This window comes from Tachyglossus aculeatus, chromosome 19 (assembly GCF_015852505.1).
Source record: "Tachyglossus aculeatus isolate mTacAcu1 chromosome 19, mTacAcu1.pri, whole genome shotgun sequence".
Taxonomy (NCBI): Eukaryota; Metazoa; Chordata; class Mammalia; order Monotremata; family Tachyglossidae; genus Tachyglossus; species Tachyglossus aculeatus.
In genome coordinates, this window is record NC_052084.1 from 11958838 (window position 1) to 11981113 (window position 22276).

Consider the following 22276-nt stretch of genomic DNA (forward strand, 5'->3'; position numbering starts at 1 on the left):
CTGGTGCTAACCTTTTTACTGTTCCTCATTCTCGCCAGTCCCGCTGTCGACCCCTGGCCCACATCCTACCTCTGGCCTGAAACGCCAGCCTTCCTCAAATCCACCAAACAGTCACACTTCCCCCCTTCAAAGCCCTACTGAAGGCTCACGTCCTTCAGGAGGCCTTTTCCTCAGCTCCCCCACCCTGCATTGCCCCGACTTGCTCCCTTTACTCTACCCTGCTCTCCCTGACCCACAGCACTTGTGTGTATGAGTACATATCTATAATTGTATGTATTTATATTGATGCCCGTTTACTTGTTTTGATATGTATATATCTATAATTCTATTTATTTAAATTGATGCCGGTTTACTTGTTTTGATGTCTGTCTCCCCCCTTCTAGACTGTAAGCCCAGTGTGGGCAGGGATTGTCTGTCTTTATTACTGAATTGTACTTTCCAAGCACTTAGTACGGTGCTCTGCACACAGTAAGTGCTAAATAAACACGATTGAATGAATGAATGAATGAAGAGGAGATCTATACTTAGAATGGGGATGTATTGCTTAGTCACCTATACAGACACTTCCTCATTATATGGAATTCTGGGGGAATGTCACAGGATTTGAAAGATGGAACCCATATCACCCTGAGGGCAAAGATCAGGCCTTTTACCTACTCCCACAAACTGAGAATAATCTGCACAGTAGCTCATTTAGACCAAAAGCCTCATATGAAAAGAGAGACCAGGAGACAAAAGAGAAAGCAGTCCCAGGACCTACACATATTAAGTTTAGCAATACAATAATCAATTAATCAATCAATTGTATTTATTGAGTGCTTACTGTGTGCAGAATACTGTACTAAGCGCTTGGGAGAGTACAGTATAACAGAGTTGGTAGACACATTCCCTGCCCACAGCGAGCTTAGAATCTAGATATAAGGGAAAACCTTTTTGTGTGCCCACTGTGGCCAAGACCGTGGATTTGTGAATTAACCTTTTCAGCCACATACACACCTGTGGGTGAACTCCACCATCAGTGGTGTCTTCTACTCTAATTAGGATGCCTATTCCTCTTGCCTCACATTCTATATGTCTGTTTCCCTATGTTAGTGACTGTGTGTTTGAATGAGTGAGATCATTTCCCAGAAGGGCCAGTAAAACTTCATGGGAGGTGGGAAGGTGACCCTATCTCTAGATCTGATTTTAGGTTTTGAGCATATTTGATTTGGATAATGGAAGCTCACAGGAAAGGTGAATGGTGCTTTCCGTTTTGTAATGCTAATTGGCTTGTAAACATTTCATCAACTAGATAGTTGCTTGGAAAGAGAGAATCCAAGACCAGCAAGTACCACCCCCGTTTCATCTTCTCCCCTTGTGCCCAATTGTTATCTTTGAATAAGCAAGCCAACATATTTCTCATTACCTTCAACTCTAAATCAGAACAGGAGACTATCCAAGTTTGGGATCTTCTAGACTCCTGGATGTCCTTCCTGCTTCTCTTTCTGCCACTGTCACCTCTCCCTGGTATCCCCATCAGAGGTTGAAGAAAAGAAGAAAAAAGGATGACGCTCCAGTCACTTAATTTGGTTCTTTACTGGCTGATCTGCTGAAATGTTTGGTGAGAGTAGAGATTGAAACTCTCAGCTAAAAATGGAATGGAGGGATTATGAGTGATTTTTCCACTATCCCAAATCTTCCTGGCCCCTTCACCATGGATATTCAGGATAATAGCTATACCCTCTGGCTTCTTCAGAGTAAAGGTGGGGTGTAGTTGAGGGGGACGGGCAGAAAGTTCTCAGGAAGCCAAATCTTCCTAAAATCCTCCGAGCCTGGAGACCTGCACTCTTTGTTTCTAGAGGCCTGTAATTAACAAATAGGTAAATATCCTCCAGACAGTAGAACGTGCCCAGGCAATGGCCCAGCCTCTGAGTGTGTTGAATTGGAATCTAGTCAACCTAGTTAAGAAGAATGAGAGGTTGGATTCCAAAAGAAGATTCTTGGAGTAGCAGCCCAAAATCTAGTCAGTAGCACATTTTAAGGATGAGCAGAGGTGTCATAGACACACTCGATGCACAAGTGGGATGGATGATCAAGTGCAGAGGTAATCCAAAACCAACCTTTAGTCTGTTCCCAGGCAGGTGAGCAATAATCACCATTATTCACTTATGCCCCTTTCCCCACCCACTGGTGAGAAGTGAAATAAAGGGGCAAATGGGTTGTGATGTGTTCAGAAGAGAGAAGCCCTGCAACAAAAAAAGGCCTGATAAAACCCACAACCCCTAAAAAGTTAAAAGTCAATTGCATTTTCTGACTTGGCGAACTTGAACTTTGGTCTTTTGATGAGATACATTGTTGTTGTTTTTGCTTTCTTTTAGCCCCGGCAGCAGCCATATATAATGCCTCCTATGCATGTCCAGTGTGGAGAACACTACTCAGAAACTCACACCTCACAAGGTATCTGAGGCATATGTTTCCTATCTGAGAAAGCGAAGAGGGTGGGCAAATCCTACCCCTGTCAGTCGTGAGTTATCAAGCTGAAAATCTCCAGTGGCTACCAATCAATCTGCGCATCAGGCAGAAACTCCTCACCCTGGGCTTCAAGGCTGTCCATCACCTCGACCCCTCCTACCTCACCTCCCTTCTGTCCTTCTCCAGCCCAGCCCGCACCCTCCGCTCCTCTGCCGCTAATCTCCTCACCGGGCCTCGTTCTCGCCTGTCCCGCCGTCGACCCCCAGCCCACGTCATCCCCCGGGCCTGGAATGCCCTCCCTCTGCCCATCTGCCAAGCACGCTCTCTTCCTCCCTTCAAGGCCCTACTGAGAGCTCACCTCCTCCAGGAGGCCTTCCTGGACTGAGCCCCTTCCTTCCTCTTCCCCTCGTCCCCCTCTCCATCCCCCCATCTTACCTCCTTCCCTTCCCCACAGCACCTGTATATATGTATATATGTTTGTACATATTTATTACTCTATTTATTTATTTATTTATTTTACTTATACATATCTCTTCTATTTATTTTATTTTGTTAGTATGTTTGGTTTTGTTCTCTGTCTCCCCCTTTTAGACTGTGAGCCCACTGTTGGGTAGGGACTGTCTCTATATGTTGCCAACTTGTACTTCCCAAGCGCTTAGTACAGTGCTCTGCACACAGTAAGCGCTCAATAAATACGATTGATTGATTGATTGATTTGTTCTGTGCTGAGTCAGGGAGGGGGGATGGGAGGGGGAGTCTAGTACTTATACCACCGTGTGGTTCCCAAGTCGACTCCTGGGCACCGCTTTGGACTCTTGGTTAGAACATAGGCCATGAGGTGCAGAGATGATCTTGGGAGTGTTCTTTAAATCACGCTTTGTTACTGAGGACCTCGATGAGAGAGCTTTGAATCATAGGGGAGTGGGAAGCAAGATGAGGAGGGCTGAGATAAAAGGGAATCATGATAGTAATAATTGTGGTATTTGTTAAGCGCTTACTATTTGCCAAGCATTGTACTAAGCACTGGAGTAGATGCAAGATAATCAGCTCTCACATGGGGGTTCACAGACTAAATAGTAGGGAGAACAGGTTTTGAATCCCCATTTTGCAGATGAGGGAACTGAGGCACAGACAAGTTAAGTGACTTGCCCAAGGCCCACACAGCAGGTTCGTGGTGGAGCCAGAATTAGAACCCAGGTTCTCTGACTACCAGCCCGTACTCTTTCCAGTAGAGGAAAGGAGAAGACTGAAAAATACGGTCTCGCAATAAGCTCAGGAACAAGTGGGCAGATCTCCGCCAGGGTAGCCCAGAAAATAAAATGTAAAAATAATCTTTGAAGTCTTACTAGGTGACTGTGTTGAATCCTGAATTTGGGTGTCTTCCTTCAGGCTTACAGAACACTTGAGAGCTTATGTTTAATATGTGTTGGTTTAACCAGCACCAGGGAAGATACAATTTTCCTTTTGGAGAGCTTGTTCTTATTAAAAAAAGTCTTCCACATTTGTAAACAGAAAATATTTATTAATCTGGTGGCTCCCGGGCTTTCGTTCAACTTTCATTGCAGACAGCATTTTCCACGGGAATGAGGAAGCATTTTACGGCCGGTCTCAGACCAGCCTGGATAGGTGTGCGATGGACTTGAATTACTTAAATGGGACTGTGACCAACGGTAGTGTCTGCAGCGCCCACAGCATGAACTCTCTCAACTGCTCCCAGAATTTCATTCAGGCTTCCCCGGTGTCCTCCAACCTCAGCATCCCGGGGAGTGACATCATGAGAGCTGACTACATCCCCAGCCATCGACACAGCGCAATCATCGTCCCATCCTACCGGCCCACACCGGATTATGAAACGGTCATGAGGCAGATGAAGAGGGGCGTGATGCCCACGGAGAGCCAGAGTCAGTCTTTGAGGAACCTCAACATCGGGAACACGCATGCCTACAAGCAACCAGAAGATTTAGTGTACAGCCAACCGGAAATGCGGGAGAGGCACCCCTACGTGGTTCCTTACGGACTGCAGATCGGGTATAACAAGCCCGTAGCTCCCTGTGACCCACCGACCCCAAACCACACTGTGCAGAACAAGACGGCGTCCAGCGCCATATCCCACACGGTGAGCACCCCAGAGCTGGCCAACATGCAGCTGCAGAATCACCAAGGCTACAGCACAGCCCACATGCTCAAGAACTATCTCTCCAGGCCGCCACCGCCCTACCCACGCCCGGCCACCAGCACGCCAGACCTGGCCAGCCACCGCCACAAGTACGTCAGCGGCAGCAGCCCCGACCTGGTCACCAGGAAGGTCCAGCTGTCGGTAAAGACTTTCCAAGAAGACAGCTCCCCTGTGGTTCACCAGTCTCTTCAGGAGGTCAGCGAGCCCTTAATGGCGGCCAAACACCACACGGCTGCGAACAAGCACCATAGCCTGGAAGTGATCAGTAACATGGTGCGCGGGATAGAAGCCATGGCCCTGAAGACTCTCAATGCCCCCCTGCCCCGCCGCAATACCCTGCGCGAGCAGCCGCAGCAGGAGGCGGAAGGCATGCAGATGGGCCGGGACATCCAACAACAGCTCCCGACCTACCACCACAAGAAGACCTTCTCGGATGCCACAATGCTGATCCATAGCAGTGAGAGCGAGGAGGAAGAAGAGGTGCCAGGATCTGTGCCCCAGATACCAGCCCTCCATGAGAGCCTGGAATACAGCGCCCAGTTACAAGCTGCCTTGGCCCGGATTCCCAAAAGGCCTCCTCCGGAGTATCCTGGGCCAAGGAAGAGCGTTAGCAATGGGGCGCTCAGGCAGGACCAAGTCTGCATTTCCATGGCCGTCGCGAGGGCCAGGGCCATGAGGCCAGGGCCCACCAAGGCCGTCAGCATGGCCCGTACAGATCAGCTGGCAGTGAATGGCTCTTCTCTAGGGCCATCCATCTCAGAGCCTGATCTTACGAGTGTGAAGGAGAGGGTCAAGAAAGAACCTGCGAAGGAGAGGCCGGTGTCAGAGATGTTTTCCTTAGAAGACAGCATTATTGAAAGAGAAATGATGATTAGAGTAAGTAGTATTTCCTTAGGTATAGTGAGTGAACCGTGCTGATTTTCCTCAGGCTCCTTTCTTCTCCTCTCCCCATTTACCCCATTTCAGAATTCACAACCCGGGACAGAATTTCTTTCAGACACAGAGATAAGCCCAAAGGTGTATTCAGAAAGTGCTTTTCCAAGTGGGGAAAAAAAAATTCTGTTGAAAATAAGCCAAGTAGCATTTTGCAATTTGCAAGTTTTCTAGTACCTTCAGACGTTGTTGAATCCCATCCCTTCCTTCCCCTGTTGACTTATTTGTACTAAATATTATGACTGTATCTGTGAAAGCAAAGTGTGGTTGGGCTCAAACTGCTAGGGAGCATCCGATATTGATTCACTGCTTGTGTTAGCCTAACCTTATACTTCTCTGGGAGGACCATAAAGGGTTTGTTTTCATTATATTTTTCTGAGGCAGCAGATGAGGTTTATTTTAACTAGATGGTAATACAAGCTTATCTAGGACCACAGTGTGTTTTGGCCCCATTTTCAATAAACTCACCACTTGTACTACTAGTAATGCCAGACCTAACCAACAAAAACCATAGCAATTGAATGGGTAAACCTGAACTTTACAGTCGTCAAAGTGTGAAGAAGTAGTTCGTTTTAGCAGTTCAATCTATTCTCATACCATTAACCTTTTGTAAAGGGATAAGTAGTTTAAATCCATGATTAGTTAGACAAGGTCCTTGATATCATCCTAAGCCGAGGTGGTGCTTAGGCACCAGAAGTTCTCAGTCCAGTGGAGAGGCTCATTTAATAATAATAATAATAATGATAATGGTGTTTAAGGACCACTGAGTAGATCAATTACTGGGCAGAGATAAAAATTGTCATGTCCTACTTATTACTCTGAAAATATCAAAATCCATATTATTGTTCAGTGTTCTGAAATTTTAGTCCCATTGCGAAAACATTTTTATTGTACTTAATCCAGAGGGACTTTGCTTTCAATTCACCAGGCTTGTGGGGCTGAGTTGCTTAGGATTTGCAGAAGCCCTAAGTGACAACTACTTTTCAAATTGACTCCATGGTTGTTTGCATGGTTTCTGCCACTTCTTTGCTTGTTTTGGTTTGGAGGTATCCTGAGTGAGCAGGAAGGGAGGAGGTATAGTGAATCTGATCCCTGATTCAGACATTCAACCCTCACGATAAACTTGATTTGGGAAACATTTTTCCCCTCCTTTCTCCTTTTCCCCTCCTTTTCCCCTCCTTTCACCCTTAAAGCCTCAGGACCTTATTACCCCAAGGGTTTGATCACTGCTACAAAAGCTTCAGAAATTTTGGCCTTTATTACATCCTGGGACATTAGAGGGGGGGAAAGAACAATGACCCAAAACCCCTTCCATTCTACAGTTTCTACTGGGTTATGGTTGAAATAGAGAAAGTTGACATCTTTGGTGACTGGGGTTCCCTATTTCAGCTAAATAATTTCCATAGTGCCCCTGAATCAGAAACTGATAAAAAGTTTGGGACCTGCATCCCGAGTCTCACTTTGGCCTAGCTGAAGAAGTGTGGGAAAAGATTGCTTCCTGTAGTAATTCACATTTTGTTTTGTACTGGCCAGCTGGGAGATTGTCACCAAAACCATGATCAGTTGCCCAGGACCCCTGCTCTAACAGCCATCTCTGATCCACTGGGCACTACTGATCCTCTTCCATTCCTCAACCACTCCAGCTCTCGGTTCTGATTTGTGCATTGCTTGGTGGAGCAGGCTTTGCTTTCAGAGCATTTCTTGAAATTAAAAACACAGCATGCAAGTTGGAACAGGCCCCTTGGCCAGTAGGAAGAATAGGAAGGTTGTATTTGAATTTACTCTACTAATGGTGATCATCTGCATTCCTTGGCTAAGGAGCTGCAGATTTGGGGAGATTAGAAAGCATTCCAGCATTTTCCTGGTATTATAAATAATCACCTGAAGATGAGAACATGTCTTTTCTTGCCAAAGAATCTAGAGAAGCAGAAGATGGCAGGGCTGGAAGGCCAGAAGAGGCCACTGATGCTGGCAGCTTTGAACGGCCTCTCAGTGGCCCGGATCTCAGGGCCCGAAATTAGCCACGTTGATGATGTGACCCACATACCCATGGACGAGAGGGTAAGAGTTAAAGGTTAATTAATTTCTCTCTTCCTTCCTGGGTTCATTCTTGGCATATTAGGATTTTACACCCCTTTCCTCTTCAGTCTGGATCTGAATGGGCAGGACTTGGCCAGTTCAACCCTTTCGTTTCCTTTAACAGAAGCGGTTTAGGAGGGCCAACCCCTGATTATCAGCTCAGAGAATTAAATTATCAGTCCATCCCTTAGGGATTCCCTCTGTGGTCAAGAAGGGATCAACAGGGTGGTAACATGGCCTAGTAGAGAGAGCACAGGAATGGGAATCAGTAGACCTGGGTTTAAGTCCCAGCTCTGCCACTGGCCTACTTCATGACGGGGGCAAGTCACTTACCCTTTCTGTTTCCTCATCTGTAAAATGGGGACAAAATAGATTTTATGCCGTATTATATAATAAATCCTACAAGTCCTATATACTGTAAGTCAGGGACTGTGTATGATTTTATAATCTCATATCCTAGCACTTAGCACATAGAAAGTACTTAATAAATGCCATAATAATAATAATTACTGTTTCTCATTTATGCTTCTGTTTCTCCACCACTTATATGGCTCTTAGTAATCAACCCAGATGAGAAGGTAGGGAAGGTTTCTATCAGTACAATGTCGAAAAATATTAAAAAACTCAGAGAACTCAAAAAGATCAGATGAACCAAACAAAACTGGGACAGTTTTTGTATTCCTAGTTTTCTGCGGTCTCAGTTAAACAAGTATCTATCTCAAATAGAAATGATAACTGGCTTTCTCTTCTTAAAGGGGCTGGTGCGGTCATTTCTGTTGGGAAGAATATAGTGCGGGTAGATGAGTTACCAAAGACCCAACACGAGTTCAAAACCTTTGCTTGTCATTTAGTGCTTTATTCGCTGCTTTCAGGATGATTTAATGAAATAAAGGATGAATCAAGACTCATTTTCCCTTTCAGTTTAAGTCCTTAAAGAAGAAGCTGGAAGAGGGCATGGTGTTCACCGAATATGAGCAGATTCCAAAGAAGAAGCCAGACGGTGTCTTCACCACTGCAGCTCTCCCTGAGAATACGGAGCGCAGTCGAATCCGGGAAGTGGTCCCCTATGAGGAGAACCGGGTGGAACTGGTCCCAACCAAAGAAAATAACACCGGCTACATCAATGCCTCCCACATAAAGGTAACGGTGGGCCAAGGAGAAGTTGGGGGAAAGAGGAGGCCTGGATGTTCAATTGCAGGAACCTTGAGGAATTGCAGTTTGAGTGCGGAAGTTTTCCAAAGCTCATGGTTTTATTTCAGCATTCCTGCAGTTTTCTTTGTAGAACAGGAAACACCTATGGGCATCTGTTATAATAGGGAGGAAGTGAAGTCTAACAGACTCAGCCTGAAATTAGAACCGGAATCTGTGGTGCTTTTTTCCTCCAAGTTACTTAAAGTTTGTGTTTGGTTTACCACACAGGAGTATTTTCAGGTGTTTACATCTGAAGTGCAGTAATCACTTCCTCCTGATAATTATGGGATGCGTGATGCTGTAGAATCACAGATGACCAATGTCACTTTTGTTTCCCTGGATTTAGCGATTTTGGAGACAGAAATCTATTTTCCATTTGGTAACAGGGAGTTCATTTGTTAATGATCATGGTAACCGCGTATGTTCTCAATTCATTCTTGAACATTTCTAAAAATTGGGTTAATTTAACAGCGTGCTAAATTCTAGGTGATCCCCCCCGGCCCCCCACAACCCCAGCAAGAGGCTACCCTTGAGGAAATTTTTAAAAAATACACACACAGCAGCTGTTCACATAGTTCATCCCAGGCTTGTGTTCTTGGAAAACCCTGCACTAAGAAAATCTTGTATTGTATACTATATGTGCGTGTGAACAAACTGTATTGTTTGACACTTTGTTGTGCTTTATGTAAACAAGCTGAAGTTGTCAGAAGAATGTTCCCTACCTGCCTAACAGCATTTTAGCCAAAACATTATAGTGAAAACACGTGTTATGACAGAATTAAGTGTATTACACAAATGATCCTTAATCCAGAGAGCAGCAGCTCTCTAGCCTATTCTTGTCTAAAGTGTAAACTCCTTGTGGTCACAGATTATGTCTTCTAACTCTTCTATACTCGCCCAGCACTTAGAATAGAAGACAATCAATCAATCGTATTTATTGAGTGCTTACTATGTGCAGAGCACTGTACTAAATGCGTGGTAGAGTACAATATAACAATTTAACAGAGTCTGTAGACATGGTCCCTGCCCACAACAGTTGATTAGTGCTATTTATGATTATAATGATGATGATGATGAATTATTTGTATGCTTATTTCAGCTTCCAAGGCTTCAAGCACCTAACTGATATCCCAGGTATAACCAGTTTATTTATGGAACATCAAGACTCTACTGTGACTGGATGTAGAGTTTCATATCTGATGATAGCTTCTGGCATTTTCTTGGTGCCAGAAAATATTGTTGAAAGAACGTCAGAGAGGCAGAAAACCCAACACCCGCTGATTGGGTTGTTTATTTAGGCACATAAATAAAACGTTCTAAGGAGATCAAGGAAAATAAATCTCCTTGACTCGCCTTAGGATATTCACCTGATGATTTTAAACCATTTTTAAACAAGAGAGCAGATCAGAGGTGAAACCCACCCTCTTGACAGGGTAGCTGGTGGAAATTGCATGAGTTACATTTTGGTAAGTTTTTTTTTTTCTTTTGCTAGAATCTAATCCACCATTTTCCATCTGCTCACTTGAAAAGAAAAACAAAAAATGAAAAAAACCCAGTCTTTTCAAATCATAACCAGGGAATAGTGTTACCAAAAGACCATAGCCCAGTCCATTTTGGGGGTCACTTTTCAATTTGTCCATCAGTGCTGGACATGGACAACTAATCCATCTGTACAGCCAGCAAGAACATGTACTCATGCCTCAGAATATGGCTCTGGATCTTGCCAGCATTTGGTTTTTTTGTGCTCCAATTGTCCGTGAGCAGATGCCAAACAGATGTTCCTTTGCTCAGAAGGTACAACCCACATCTGGGAAATCTACCATGGCTGTGTGTTGTGTGTTTGTGTGTGTGTATAAATTTTTAATAACCTTCCATCAGTGTAGAGCAGTGTTGTATAAAATGCTGGGCAATATTTTCCTCTGGGAATATTTTCAACTCCGTGGCATAGGGTGCCAAAGAGCCTAATGTTTCGATCACAAGTGTGTAGATAAACCAAGCCCTTATCCTTGCAGAATCTCAGGGTATATATTTTATCTCTTGCCAAGGTAGATTGTCAAAACTCTCTGCCAACCAGAATTGACCTAAACCCAATCCAAGAATGTGATAATAACTGGGGTAGTTTAGTTTTTAGAACCAGGTTATTTAATACAGAGAATATTGTTTAATCTCTCATCTCCCAACCCATTTCACCCCCAACTGCCTCTTCGGCTTCTGCATCGCTGAAGACTTGGATATTCACATCCCCTTGTTGCATTTATGTATATATTTTTATATTCCATGGTTTCCCCCCTACCTGAAATTTATTTTAGTGCCTGTCTCCCCTGGTAGACTGTCAGTTCCTTGATAGGGATCTTGTCTAGTAAATCTATGTGAGCCACAGACTAATCTCTCAGCATATATCACTGATTGAGGCAGGTGGGGTAGTTTTGAAAATGGTAAGTCCATATGTCCTTTGACTGTACAGATATTTAAATTGGATAGTGTAGTTTACAGTGCTCTGCTCACAGTATGAACTTAATAAATATGATTAGATTGATTGTGAGTTAAAATAACCCCAATATAAGTATACACAGACTTTTATCTGTAAGTAAATCAGTGTTGAGGGACACAGAATCGTTTCAAGGTTATTGATAAATTCTGGGGCCTTAGCTTTAAATTCATTGGTGGAAAACTGGCCAGCACTTCCGTGGTAAATATGTTCATTTGAAATTCACATCCCTGCCATCAACAGATGCTAAAGATACCCTTTTTATTGAAGACAATGATAGAAGCCAACTTCCATTTGGTTAGTGATTTGCTATCAAAGTAAAAGTTAAAAAGTAAAGAATTTGTGGGGTTTGAGGTTTCATGACATTGAAGGGATTTTTGTGAATGTATTAGAACAACTAAAACTTTGAAGAACTCTATTTACAGATAGGGCAACTAAGCATACTTTAAGAGAAGTGGTTGGAAATAATTTCCTGTATTTTTTTTCTTTTTAATGATATTTGTTAAATGCTTACTATGTGACAGGCACTGTACTAAGCATTGAGGTAAGCTCATCGTGGGCAGGGAATGTATCTACCAACTTGTTACTCTTGTTACTTGTTGTCTACTCTCCCAAGCACTTAATATAGTGCTCTGCACACAGTAAGTACTCAATAAATATGATTGACTGATTGATATAGTCCTTGCCCTACATGGGGTTTATAATCTTAATCCCCATTTTACAGATGAGTCAGTTGAGGCATGGATAACTGAAGTCACTTGTCCAAGGCCACACAGCAGGCAAGTAGCAGAGCCAGGATTAGAACTCAGGGCATTCTGTCTCCCAGGCCCATGCTGTATCCATTGGGCCAAGCTACTGCATAACTGAGTAACACAGCTCCTCCAATTCTGGGGACACCACATGGACTCTGGAGGAACAGATTTCTCTCCACCCCAAGTAATAGCAGATATGGTCGAGTCCATGTACTTATTGCTAATGACGCTTTCTTTTTCCTGACCCCCAGGTGGCTGTTGGTGGGGAAGAATGGCATTACATAGCCACCCAAGGGCCGCTGCCTCACACATGCCATGATTTCTGGCAAATGGTGTGGGAACAGGGAGTGAACTTGATTGCTATGGTCACAGCTGAGGAGGTAAGTGAAGCAGAGGCAAAGAGGTTCTATTTAGGAACCTCTCGGTCCCTTCCCTCTCCCTCTGCCCATAAATTCCTTTCTCTTTAGCATCCACTTGTTTTCTCCTGTTCCCTCTGTGTTGAGATAAGCTACTCTTCAATTTTCTCACCCTTCTTTCTCCCACTCCATTCCTCAGATGGCCATGGACTGAAACACAATAATAACAAACTTCAGTTCTGTCAGATAACTTTTGTGTGCCAAACAAAGCCACACTCTCTCTACTGGAGTCTGAAAACCCCCAAACTGCTCTGGTTACACTGACATGTATTCCCAACCCCGAGCCTGGCTGCTTCAAATACCGTCCATCTTATCAGTTGAAAAGAGAGCAGAAGCAGTTGTTCACGTAGGTCTCCATCCTTTGGGGAAGAGAGAAACTCTTTTTGTTCATTTGCCAAAGCAAGCAAGTTATTTCTTTTGTAACTGGAGAACTATGCACGGGGCTCTAAATCCTGGCATTTGGCAACAGTTTATCCAACAGCCAACTCTGAGCACTACTTTCTCTGGAAAGAGGAAGAGCCATGGATTCTCCTCTGATCATTTTTCTCAATTTCCCCTCACTCCCGTTCTCACCTCTCCCTTCCCCTTGCATTGGATTTGCCCTGATATGAGCAGCTGGACATCTTTGTTGTCTTTGGTATATAGTTATGACTGGATTATGATATTCTTCACTGCTTACATAAGAAAGCCATGAAGAGAATTGGGTGGATAACTCCTGCTCCAATCTTTGGCAGTTCAGAGCCTGTAGTCTGTAGTCTAACCCCTCTTTAGGGGATTTTGGTATTTCAACCACCTTACAATTTGGAAGTTCTTTTAACGACTAACCCAAATCTCTCCTGTTGCAATTTTTGTTCACCCCTCATCCTGGGCCCCGTGCTCTAAGTCACAGGGCAAGGAGTGGACAAAAATTACAGTAGGTGGGACTTGGGTTATACACTGTCTCGTCCCGTGGAACCCAGGGTCTCTGTGTGGTCACCTGTTTGGAAAAGAGACCAGGTCAGCAGAGGGACGAGGCCTGCTGCCTCTGGAAAGCAACATCTGATTTATATACACGTTTCTGCAGAAGCAGGTTGTAAAACCACAAGCGCACTGTGCATATCTTACTCTTCTCCCTCTCATATCCCATCGTGTTCCCATCTACACTATGGTCCATGGGAGTCTGTTTGTGTTACCCAGCAGACCTGTAGGAGCTGTTGGGAGGGACTGTTGAATCAGGCTTTATGTGAGGGATTCTCAAAGATAGAAATGCAATGGACTTCACTCTCTGTAGAACTAGAGAATTCAGGTCTATAAAGTTTCAACTTCCCTTATTGTTACTCCAGTTATTACCATGACTAATTACTGCTTAACACTTATTGTTTGAATTAAATTAATTGTACATCATTTAACAGTTACTGTTAGGAAGAAACAGCTATTGCTTACCCCTAATGCCTGCCTGCCCCTATATATATATATATCACTCACATTCTACTGGACCCAGAACAGAGTTGCTCAGTCAGTGACTTTGAAGCAGTTCTTAGTGTTCTTTTGTGAGAATCTGGTTTGTACCCTGATGTGGAGAGCTGCCATTAACCCTTTGCATTTTGCATTTTGTGATTCAGGAGGGAGGAAGGACTAAGAGCCATCGATACTGGCCCAAACTGGGCTCCAAGCACAGCTCAGCCACCTACGGGAAGTTCAAGGTGACCACAAAGTTCCGCACTGATTCTGGTTGCTATGCTACCACAGGTCTGAAGGTCAAGCATCTTTTGTCTGGTCAAGAGAGGACAGTGTGGCACTTGCAATATACTGATTGGCCAGACCACGGTTGTCCAGAAGAGGTCCAAGGCTTTCTGTGTAAGTGATTGGCTTGGCTTCCAGAGTTGCTTTTGGTCAATTGGAGACACAATGGGGTGCAGTAGGAAGAATATTTTACAAAATTAAATGTGAGTGAGCTGTTATTAAGAAAGCTGGACCAATACTGGGCATTCTAAATGGAGCATAGCCTTTAGGAAACTGAAGCGGCTCCCTGTTTCCCCAGCACTAGACAGGCCTTTGTCAGAATATCAGTCCAGTCCGGGGTCCCACAGTGTAACCAAATGGCAAACTGGGTCCAGGGGAGAGCAACGGAAAGGGTCGACAAGTTTGTTCGTTTTATGGTTCTTGTTAAGCGCTTACTGTGTGTCAAAACACTTTTCTAAGTGCTGGGTTAGGTACAAGTCAGGTTGGGCACAGTCTCTGTTCCTCAACAAGCTTCAGTTGGTACCCTTGCAATCTGAGGTTGTGGGATTTAGTAAATAGGAATTCCAGGCTTGTCTTGCCCACACAATATATCAATTTACAAACTTCAATCCAGGCCTTACTCAACCTTGAGCTGTCCATAGTATAGTTCTAGTTTTGTAGCCCACCTTCCTTTAAAAGTGGCTCCACTCTCCTGATTATCTTATCTTTGCCTTTTTCAGGGCTATCATGCCTTTTCTAAGATCTGGTAAGGGACTTGTCTATCTACTACTGACCTTTCGCCCATGTCCTCCCTCTGGCTTGGAAAGCCCTCCCTCTTCATATCTGACAAACAGTTACCCTCCCCTGCATCAAAGTCTGATTGAAGGCACATCTCCAAGAAACCTTCTCTGACTAAGTCCTCTTTTCCTTTTCTTCAACTGCTTCTGCATCGCCCTGACTTGCTCCCTTTATTCAGCCACCCTCCCAGCACCACAGCACTTATGCACATATCCATACTTGATTTATATCAATATCCGCCTCCCCCTCTAAACTATAAGCTTGTTAAGGGTATGGAATGTGTCTGTTACATTGTTATATTGTACTCTCCCAAGCGCTTAGTAAAGAGCTCTGCGAACAGTGCTCAATAAATATGACTGATTGATAGAATTGCATGCAGTATTCAAGTACAGATATATCTTGGGGCAAAACTGTGCCTTTTGCTTCATCTGGCAATTAGAAAGTAAAAGGATTTGGGATTACCTGTCCTGGGGAAAAAAAAATTTCAATGCGAAGCAGTGTGGACAGCGGAAAGAACATGGACCTAGGAGTTAGAGGACTTGGTATCTAACCCCGGCTTCACCACCCGCCACTTGTTTGCTATGTGACCTTGGGCAAGTCATTTAACTTCTCTGTGCCTCAGTTAATCCATTGTATTTATTGAGTGCTTACTGTGTGCAGACCACTGTACTAAACTCTTGGAAGAGTACAATATAACAGTCAGTAGACATGTTCCCTGCCCACAACCCCATCTGTAAAATGGGGATTAAATCCTCCTTCCTCCAATTTAGATTGTGAGCCCTATGTGGGACAGGGGCTGTGTGCAACTTGATTAACTTGTTTCTGCCCCAGCACTTAGAACAGTGCTTGGCACTTAATAAATGCTTAAAAATACCATAAAAAGGCCCTGTCACAATATAAATAGAATGAGAAGGATCCTTTCTGGATAGACTCAACATCATCACAAGTATTTAAATGCTCCCTGTGCAAAGCCCTGGGCTGAGGAATTAACTTTTCAGTCTAAAGAGCTTTCAGTCTAAGACACTTTGAAAACATTGGGCTGAATTTAACTCTTTTTGCAAACATTTTTGAACAACCACCCATGATAAAAGTAAATGCCCCAAGGCGGGGTGAATTAACCTGCTTATCTTGGACACCTCAGAATTTCCAGCCAGAAATGGATTTGTGTCTTTGTTCTGGATCACAGTCAGTACTTGGGCCATATGTTTTGCATGAAATATTTGTGTTCTAGACACTGACCATATCTGAATAAGGCAGGAGAAATGGACCAATTTAGGGAAAACAAGGCAAACCACTCTCAGGATCTCGGACCTTGGCATCAGGGCTTCTCCACAGGCTTTTGGGCAGGTGCATGGCAGTTTGGTATTCAGTCAGCATCAAATCTCCCAAAATCCCCAGGACTCTTGTGAGTCCTTCGAGAAATTGCGTTCAGAATGCTTTTACAGCGTTTCCACTCTCCCTTAGTCCCTCAGTTCTTGGGCTAGATAATAATGATAATAATAAGTATGGTATTTGTTAAGTGCTTACTATGTTCCAGGCACTATAGTAAGCACTGGGATGGATACAAGCAAATTGGGTTGGATACAGTCCCTGTCCCATGTGGGGCTCACAGTCTCAATCCCCATTTTACAGATGAGGAAGCTGAGGCTCAGAGAAGTGAAGTGACTTGCCCAAGGTTACACAACAGAGAAGTGGCAGAGTCAGGATTAGAACCCATGACCATTTCACTCCCAGGCCTGTTTTCTATCCACTATGACATTTCTCCAAAAGTGTCAGGGGCATAGGTTGCTAAAAGTTATCAGGCGCAAATACTTGCTAAAAGTTACTAAAGGATGTCAGGGGCAAACACTTGCTACAGATTGTTGCCAGAAGGAAATGGCATCTGGTCCACCAACCAGGGGAAGACGCAGAAGCCTTCTGTGGAGATGTATACCGTAGGCACATTAGAGGAGCGGTGAAGTTCCCTGGGAATATCTGAGGCAGCCAGCTGCTCACTGATTTTCCAGGCTTCCAGCAGAGAGCTCAGTACCATCCAAACCAGGTCACCCTTCCCTGTTCAGTCATTGACTTTGACTTGCCCATCCAAAGACCCAGTTGATTTCATCAGTATCACGATTTTATGATTTCATCATTGCCTAGTGGATAGAGCATGGGCCTAGCAGTCAGAAGGATTTGGGTTCTAATTCCAGCTCCACAACTTGCCTGTTCTGTAACCTTGGGCAAATCACTTAACTTTTCTGTGCCTTAGTACCCTTGTGTGTAAAATGAGGGTTAAGACTGTGAGCCTCATTGTGGGACATGGACTGTGTCCAACTTGATTAGCTTGTATCTACCCCAGCACTTAGTACAATGCTGGCACATAGTAAGTGCTTAACAAATACCATTTAAAAAAACATTACTATTAGATGGATTTGGAGGCACATATAAAGAGTGCCTTTTGTTTTACCAAGTTGACATTCTCTCTCATTCTACAAGTGAAGGGAAGAAAGGGGCAGATGGATAATGCCCCCTCAACACCCTCCACAGAAATTGGCTCTGATAGGCAGGAATTTCAAGGGGACTTTGCTGCTGTTCTGATCCCAGCCTGGTAATAGCAGGAATTGCTGTAAGTAATGTCTAGAATCATCTGCTTAGGGGACTTAGGGATATGCAGAGGAGAAAACAGAATTTAATTTTTAAAAAAGAACTATTTAATTTAAAGGCTCAAACTCTCCCATTTCGTAATTGACTCCCAGCTGCTCCTTTGGATCCTGGTCCACAGTGGGGCCCAGCCAAATAATTAGGATCTTGTAAGAACCGTAAATTATTGTCACTTAAAAGAAAACTGACTCTCCATGAATTTTTCAACTTGTATGCAAAGCCATGGAGGACCTCGTGGCCTGATTTGCATTTTGTCTTGCAGCCTATTTGGAGGAGATACAGTCAGTGCGTCGCCATACCAACAGCATGTTGGACAGCACGAAGAATCGCAACCCACCGATTGTCGTCCATTGCAGCGCAGGGGTAGGGAGGACGGGGGTTGTCATCCTCACGGAGCTGATGATTTGCTGCTTGGAGCACAATGAAGTAAGTAAAAACCCTGCATATCCTGAGCGGTGTCTATACTTGAGAGTCTACATGCTAGGGATGTGTTGCTGAATTGTATTTTCCAAGCGCTTAGTACAGTGCTCTGCATACAGTAAGTTCTCAATAAATGCCATTGAATGAATGAATGAAGGGTCCAAAGACTCAAGAAAGAAACCACAAAAGAGGGAAAGTGAAACAGAGTTGATTGATGAAGAGGATGGCTCGGTTCCCTCAAGCTTGGGTCTGTTTTAAGTTCTCAGCCTCTCTCGTTTGGCTGGGGACTCTTTCTGGAGCTCGGGTCAAAAATCCAGTGTGCGGAAGACTGCAGTTCAATCAATGGTATTTACTGAGCGCTTACTATGTGTGGAGCACTATACTGAGCACTTAGGAGAGTACAGTTAGTAGACACATTCTCTGCCCACAATGAGCTTACAGTCTAGGGGACTGTAGTCTACTGTCTAGAGGATGATTAACCTAAAGCACACACCAGGACGTCAGGTTAATGTGAATGCCCTGATGTGTCATCATAATAATAGTAATTAATAATTATGGTATTTTTAAGCACTTACTATGTGCCAGGCACTGTACTAAGAGCTGGGATGGATACAAACAAATTGTGTTGGACACAGTCCCTTGTCTCACATGGGGCTTACAGTCTCAATCCCCATTTTACCAATGAGGTAATTGAAGCACAGAGAAATTAAGTGACTTGCCCAAAGTCACACAGCAGACAAGTGACATTTCCAGAGGTGAATAAAATGGGATTATTTGCCCCAGTAGAGACACAGATATATAGATACCCACACACACATATGTGTGTGTGTGGGTATCTATATATATACACATATATATGTGTGTGTGTGTGTGTGTGTGTATCTATATGTGTGTGTGTGTGTGTATATATATACATATGTACACACACACACACACACACACAGTTTAACCTTCATGTTTGAACCTGTCTGGCTGGTGCCAGTCAGGGTGAGATGGAGAGCCCAGGGTGATCAACAGTCCCTTCTACCCTGAATCAAGGAAAGATAATCTGGTAGTTCTATTGCACTGATTATTTGGTGTATTTGGCATGGTTCTAGATCCTGCCTTAGGAGTCATCATTCCTGGCTTCACTTGAAAAGAGCTACCCCATCTCTGCTACCATTAGGGTTTGACCAACTCCCCAGGTTTTTCCTAGCATTCCACCTTATTGCCACACTGTGTATCTCCCTACATTGCAGACTCAAAAGTGGAACATCTCATTCCACATACTGACCATTTCCTGAAACTCCTCAGCACATGACTAAAAATGAATGCAAGGTTAAGTCCTGAGGAAGAAAAGTTGTCATGAAAAATGGAAGGCTAAAAACACAGTCAACATGTCTCAAGCCAAATCTGGAGAGGTTTCTTGGAAAACATGAATTGTAGGCTGGAGGAACTCCTTTCTTTCCTGGCAATCCTGGGCAGAGTTGAAATTGAAAAGCAGAAATTTCCATTCTCTCTATCAGTCAACTCTCTTTCGCTTTCCCCCTTCTGTGGTTTCTTTCTTGAGTCTTTGGACCCTTGATTCATATCCCTAGCATGTAGACTCCCAAGTGCAGAGAAATAAGGTTTAACTGACCTGAAATGTAATTATTAGCCATTAGGTGGAAAAAAATGAATGAAACCACCAAGTTTGATGCTCTTGGTCCATCTGCAACTTACAGAGCTGGGAAAGGGAGAACATTGATCTTGTTACATTTCTGTGTACTTCTGTCTTCACATTGTGCTTTGGCGTGCTCTTTTTTATTTTTTCTTCTTAGCTTCAGTTTTTGCCTCTGGTGTTTATTTCTCCCTTTCCTTTTTTTCTTCCTTGAGCATTGTTAAGTAGGTTTTGCAGGACATTAAAGGGCACTCCATTCTCCTTTGAGACCCATCATAACCCTGATAGTTTGGTGACATGTGAGTTTATAGTTCGCCAGATACCCCTGGCCTGGTAGCTCGTTGTGGGCAGGGAATGTACCTGTTTATTATTGCAGTGTACTCTCTCAAGCACCTAGTATAGTGCTCTGCACACAGCAAGCGCTGAATAAGTACAATTGACTAACTGGTAGAACGCAAATAATGTGTGCCAAAGCCTGAATGGAGGGTTTGCCAATGGAAGTCCATCCAAGCCTGAATTTTAGTTTTGTGTTGTTAACACATTTGAGTTCTAAATGTACCTAACTCCTTAATGGTAATGATATTAATTGCAGTAAGTGCTTACTATAGGCCAAGCATTGTGCTAGGCACTGGGGCAGATACAAGATAATCCAATTGAAGGCTAAAGCATTTTTGGAGTATTGCAACACCAAGACTCAGATCATAGATTCATCAGCAGTCAAAGATAACAGGATGACGACCATGAGTTTTTTTCTCCTCTAATCCTCAAACGCAGATGTGACAATAATTATCCATCTTCAACTGCTCCTTCTCCTATAATGGTTGATTGGTGTATTGTTGGGAAAAATTCTACACCTTGAAATTCTGATCCTCTGCCAGGCCCATCTAATCAAATTAGGACAGAAATTGGCAAAATATACACAGGCATGTGAATGGTACATTTTTTTTTCAACTTAAAACCACGGCAAGCTTATGTCCCCATATGCCCCTGTAGACTTAGAGAAGCAGCATGGCCTAGTGGATAGAGCCCAGGCCTGGGAGTCAGAAGGGACCTGGGTTCTAATCCCGGCTCTGCCACTTGTCTGCTGTGTGACCTGGAGCAAGTCACTTCACTTCTCTGTGCCTCAGTTACCTCATCTTTAAAATGGGGATTAAGACTGTGACCTCCCCCCAAGTGGAACAGGGACTGTGTCCAACCCGATTTGCTTGTATCTACTGCAGGACTTAGTACAGTGCCTGGCACATAGTAAGTTCTTAACAAGTATCATAGTTACTATTATTAAGATGGTATCGAAGATGGTGAGATTTCAACCCCCTGGGCAGGAGGGGAGTAGACAAGGGCCCTCCTCCCCTTCCCTGCTGCCTGAACACAATGAAATCTAGCAGGATAACCTTTGCTGCCCTTTGCCATGTAAAAGAAGCATAGTGTCCCTTCCCTTGCTTTTCCCCTCCCTCCTACATAGGGCCTCTGAATTTAGCAGATTTTTGGATCCTTTCTTTGGATGCAAATTGGCCCTTGGAAGGCATTAAGTTTCTGTTGGAAGGTCCAAGTTCTCTTAGCAGAGAGGCAGTGACACAATTACTAAACCAAAGGTACTGGAAACCAGGTCTGGAAGACTAGAGGTCAAGGCCAATTTAAATGACTCTTTCCCCGGCTTGTCTGGGCAAATCCTACGAGCCTTTTGCATTCACTGCTAAATACCTGCAGTAAAACTTAAATACCTGGTACTTTTTTTTTTTTGTAAGCAGAAGTTCTGGAATAGCAAGACTTATTTTGGCACCTCAGGCCCGACTTAATGCCCCAGATTGGCTAATTAGTAAAGGTCAAGTTTTCACTTGCCAAGGAGCAGATTTCTGAATCTTGCTGCTTCTTAGAATTACATTTCACTCCTTTGACAGGAGGGGATGCATCTGCAAAACTGTGCAAAAACAGCAGCCACACCCATGCCCACCTATTTTGACAAGCATCGGTTTTCATTTTGTCCCCGTGACAGGTAGCATTAGTTAGAACCCCCATCGGGAGCTGCAGATGCCTTGAGAGCCCAGAATAACCTGCCAGCAGATCCCATTCTTAGCCTGCCACGGATGCCTAACATCTCTCAGGGAGAGCACACAGCAACTCCTGTCTGGAACCAGTAATGGACCCAGGAAAAGTGGGGGATTTCAATTTCTATTTATTGATTGTCTACAGGGTGCATGGGACGGTGCCAAGTGCTACTGAGTGGGGGGGGAAAGGGGGAAAAACACTGTCGAGGACTTCACTCACTGGAGGCTGTGAGCCCCCTCCCCCACACTGAGCCCCCTCCTTCCTCTCCCCCTCCCCCCCTCCATCCCCCCTACTTACCTCCTTCCCCTCCCCACAGCACCTGTATATATGTATATATGTTTGTACATAATTATTACTGTATTTATTTATTTTAATTGTACATATTTATTCTATTTATTTTATTTTGTTAATATGTTTTGTTTTGTTGTTTGTCTCCCCCTTCTAGACTGTGAGCCCGCTGTTGGGTAGGGACCGTCTCTATATGTTACCAACTTGTACTTCCCAAGCGCTTAGTACAGTGCTCTGCACACAGTAAGCGCTCAATAA

The 22276-nt window shown here is 44.0% G+C and overlaps 1 protein-coding gene across 2 annotated transcripts in view; it reads left to right on the forward strand.

Annotated features, from left to right (window-relative positions):
• PTPN14 (protein tyrosine phosphatase non-receptor type 14) overlaps positions 1-22276 on the forward strand; it is a 92612-nt gene that overhangs the window by 60050 nt on the left and 10286 nt on the right. The window contains exons 11-17 of one of the 2 annotated variants that reach the window (XM_038760721.1): positions 2358-2436; positions 4017-5503; positions 7475-7621; positions 8561-8779; positions 12322-12450; positions 14088-14322; positions 17888-18051. In XM_038760721.1, the coding sequence (XP_038616649.1) occupies positions 2358-2436; positions 4017-5503; positions 7475-7621; positions 8561-8779; positions 12322-12450; positions 14088-14322; positions 17888-18051 (2460 nt within the window). Of the gene's footprint in view, positions 1-2357; positions 2437-4016; positions 5504-7474; positions 7622-8560; positions 8780-12321; positions 12451-14087; positions 14323-17887; positions 18052-22276 lie in introns of those variants that run through there. The other variant, XM_038760722.1, reaches the window with a different exon arrangement.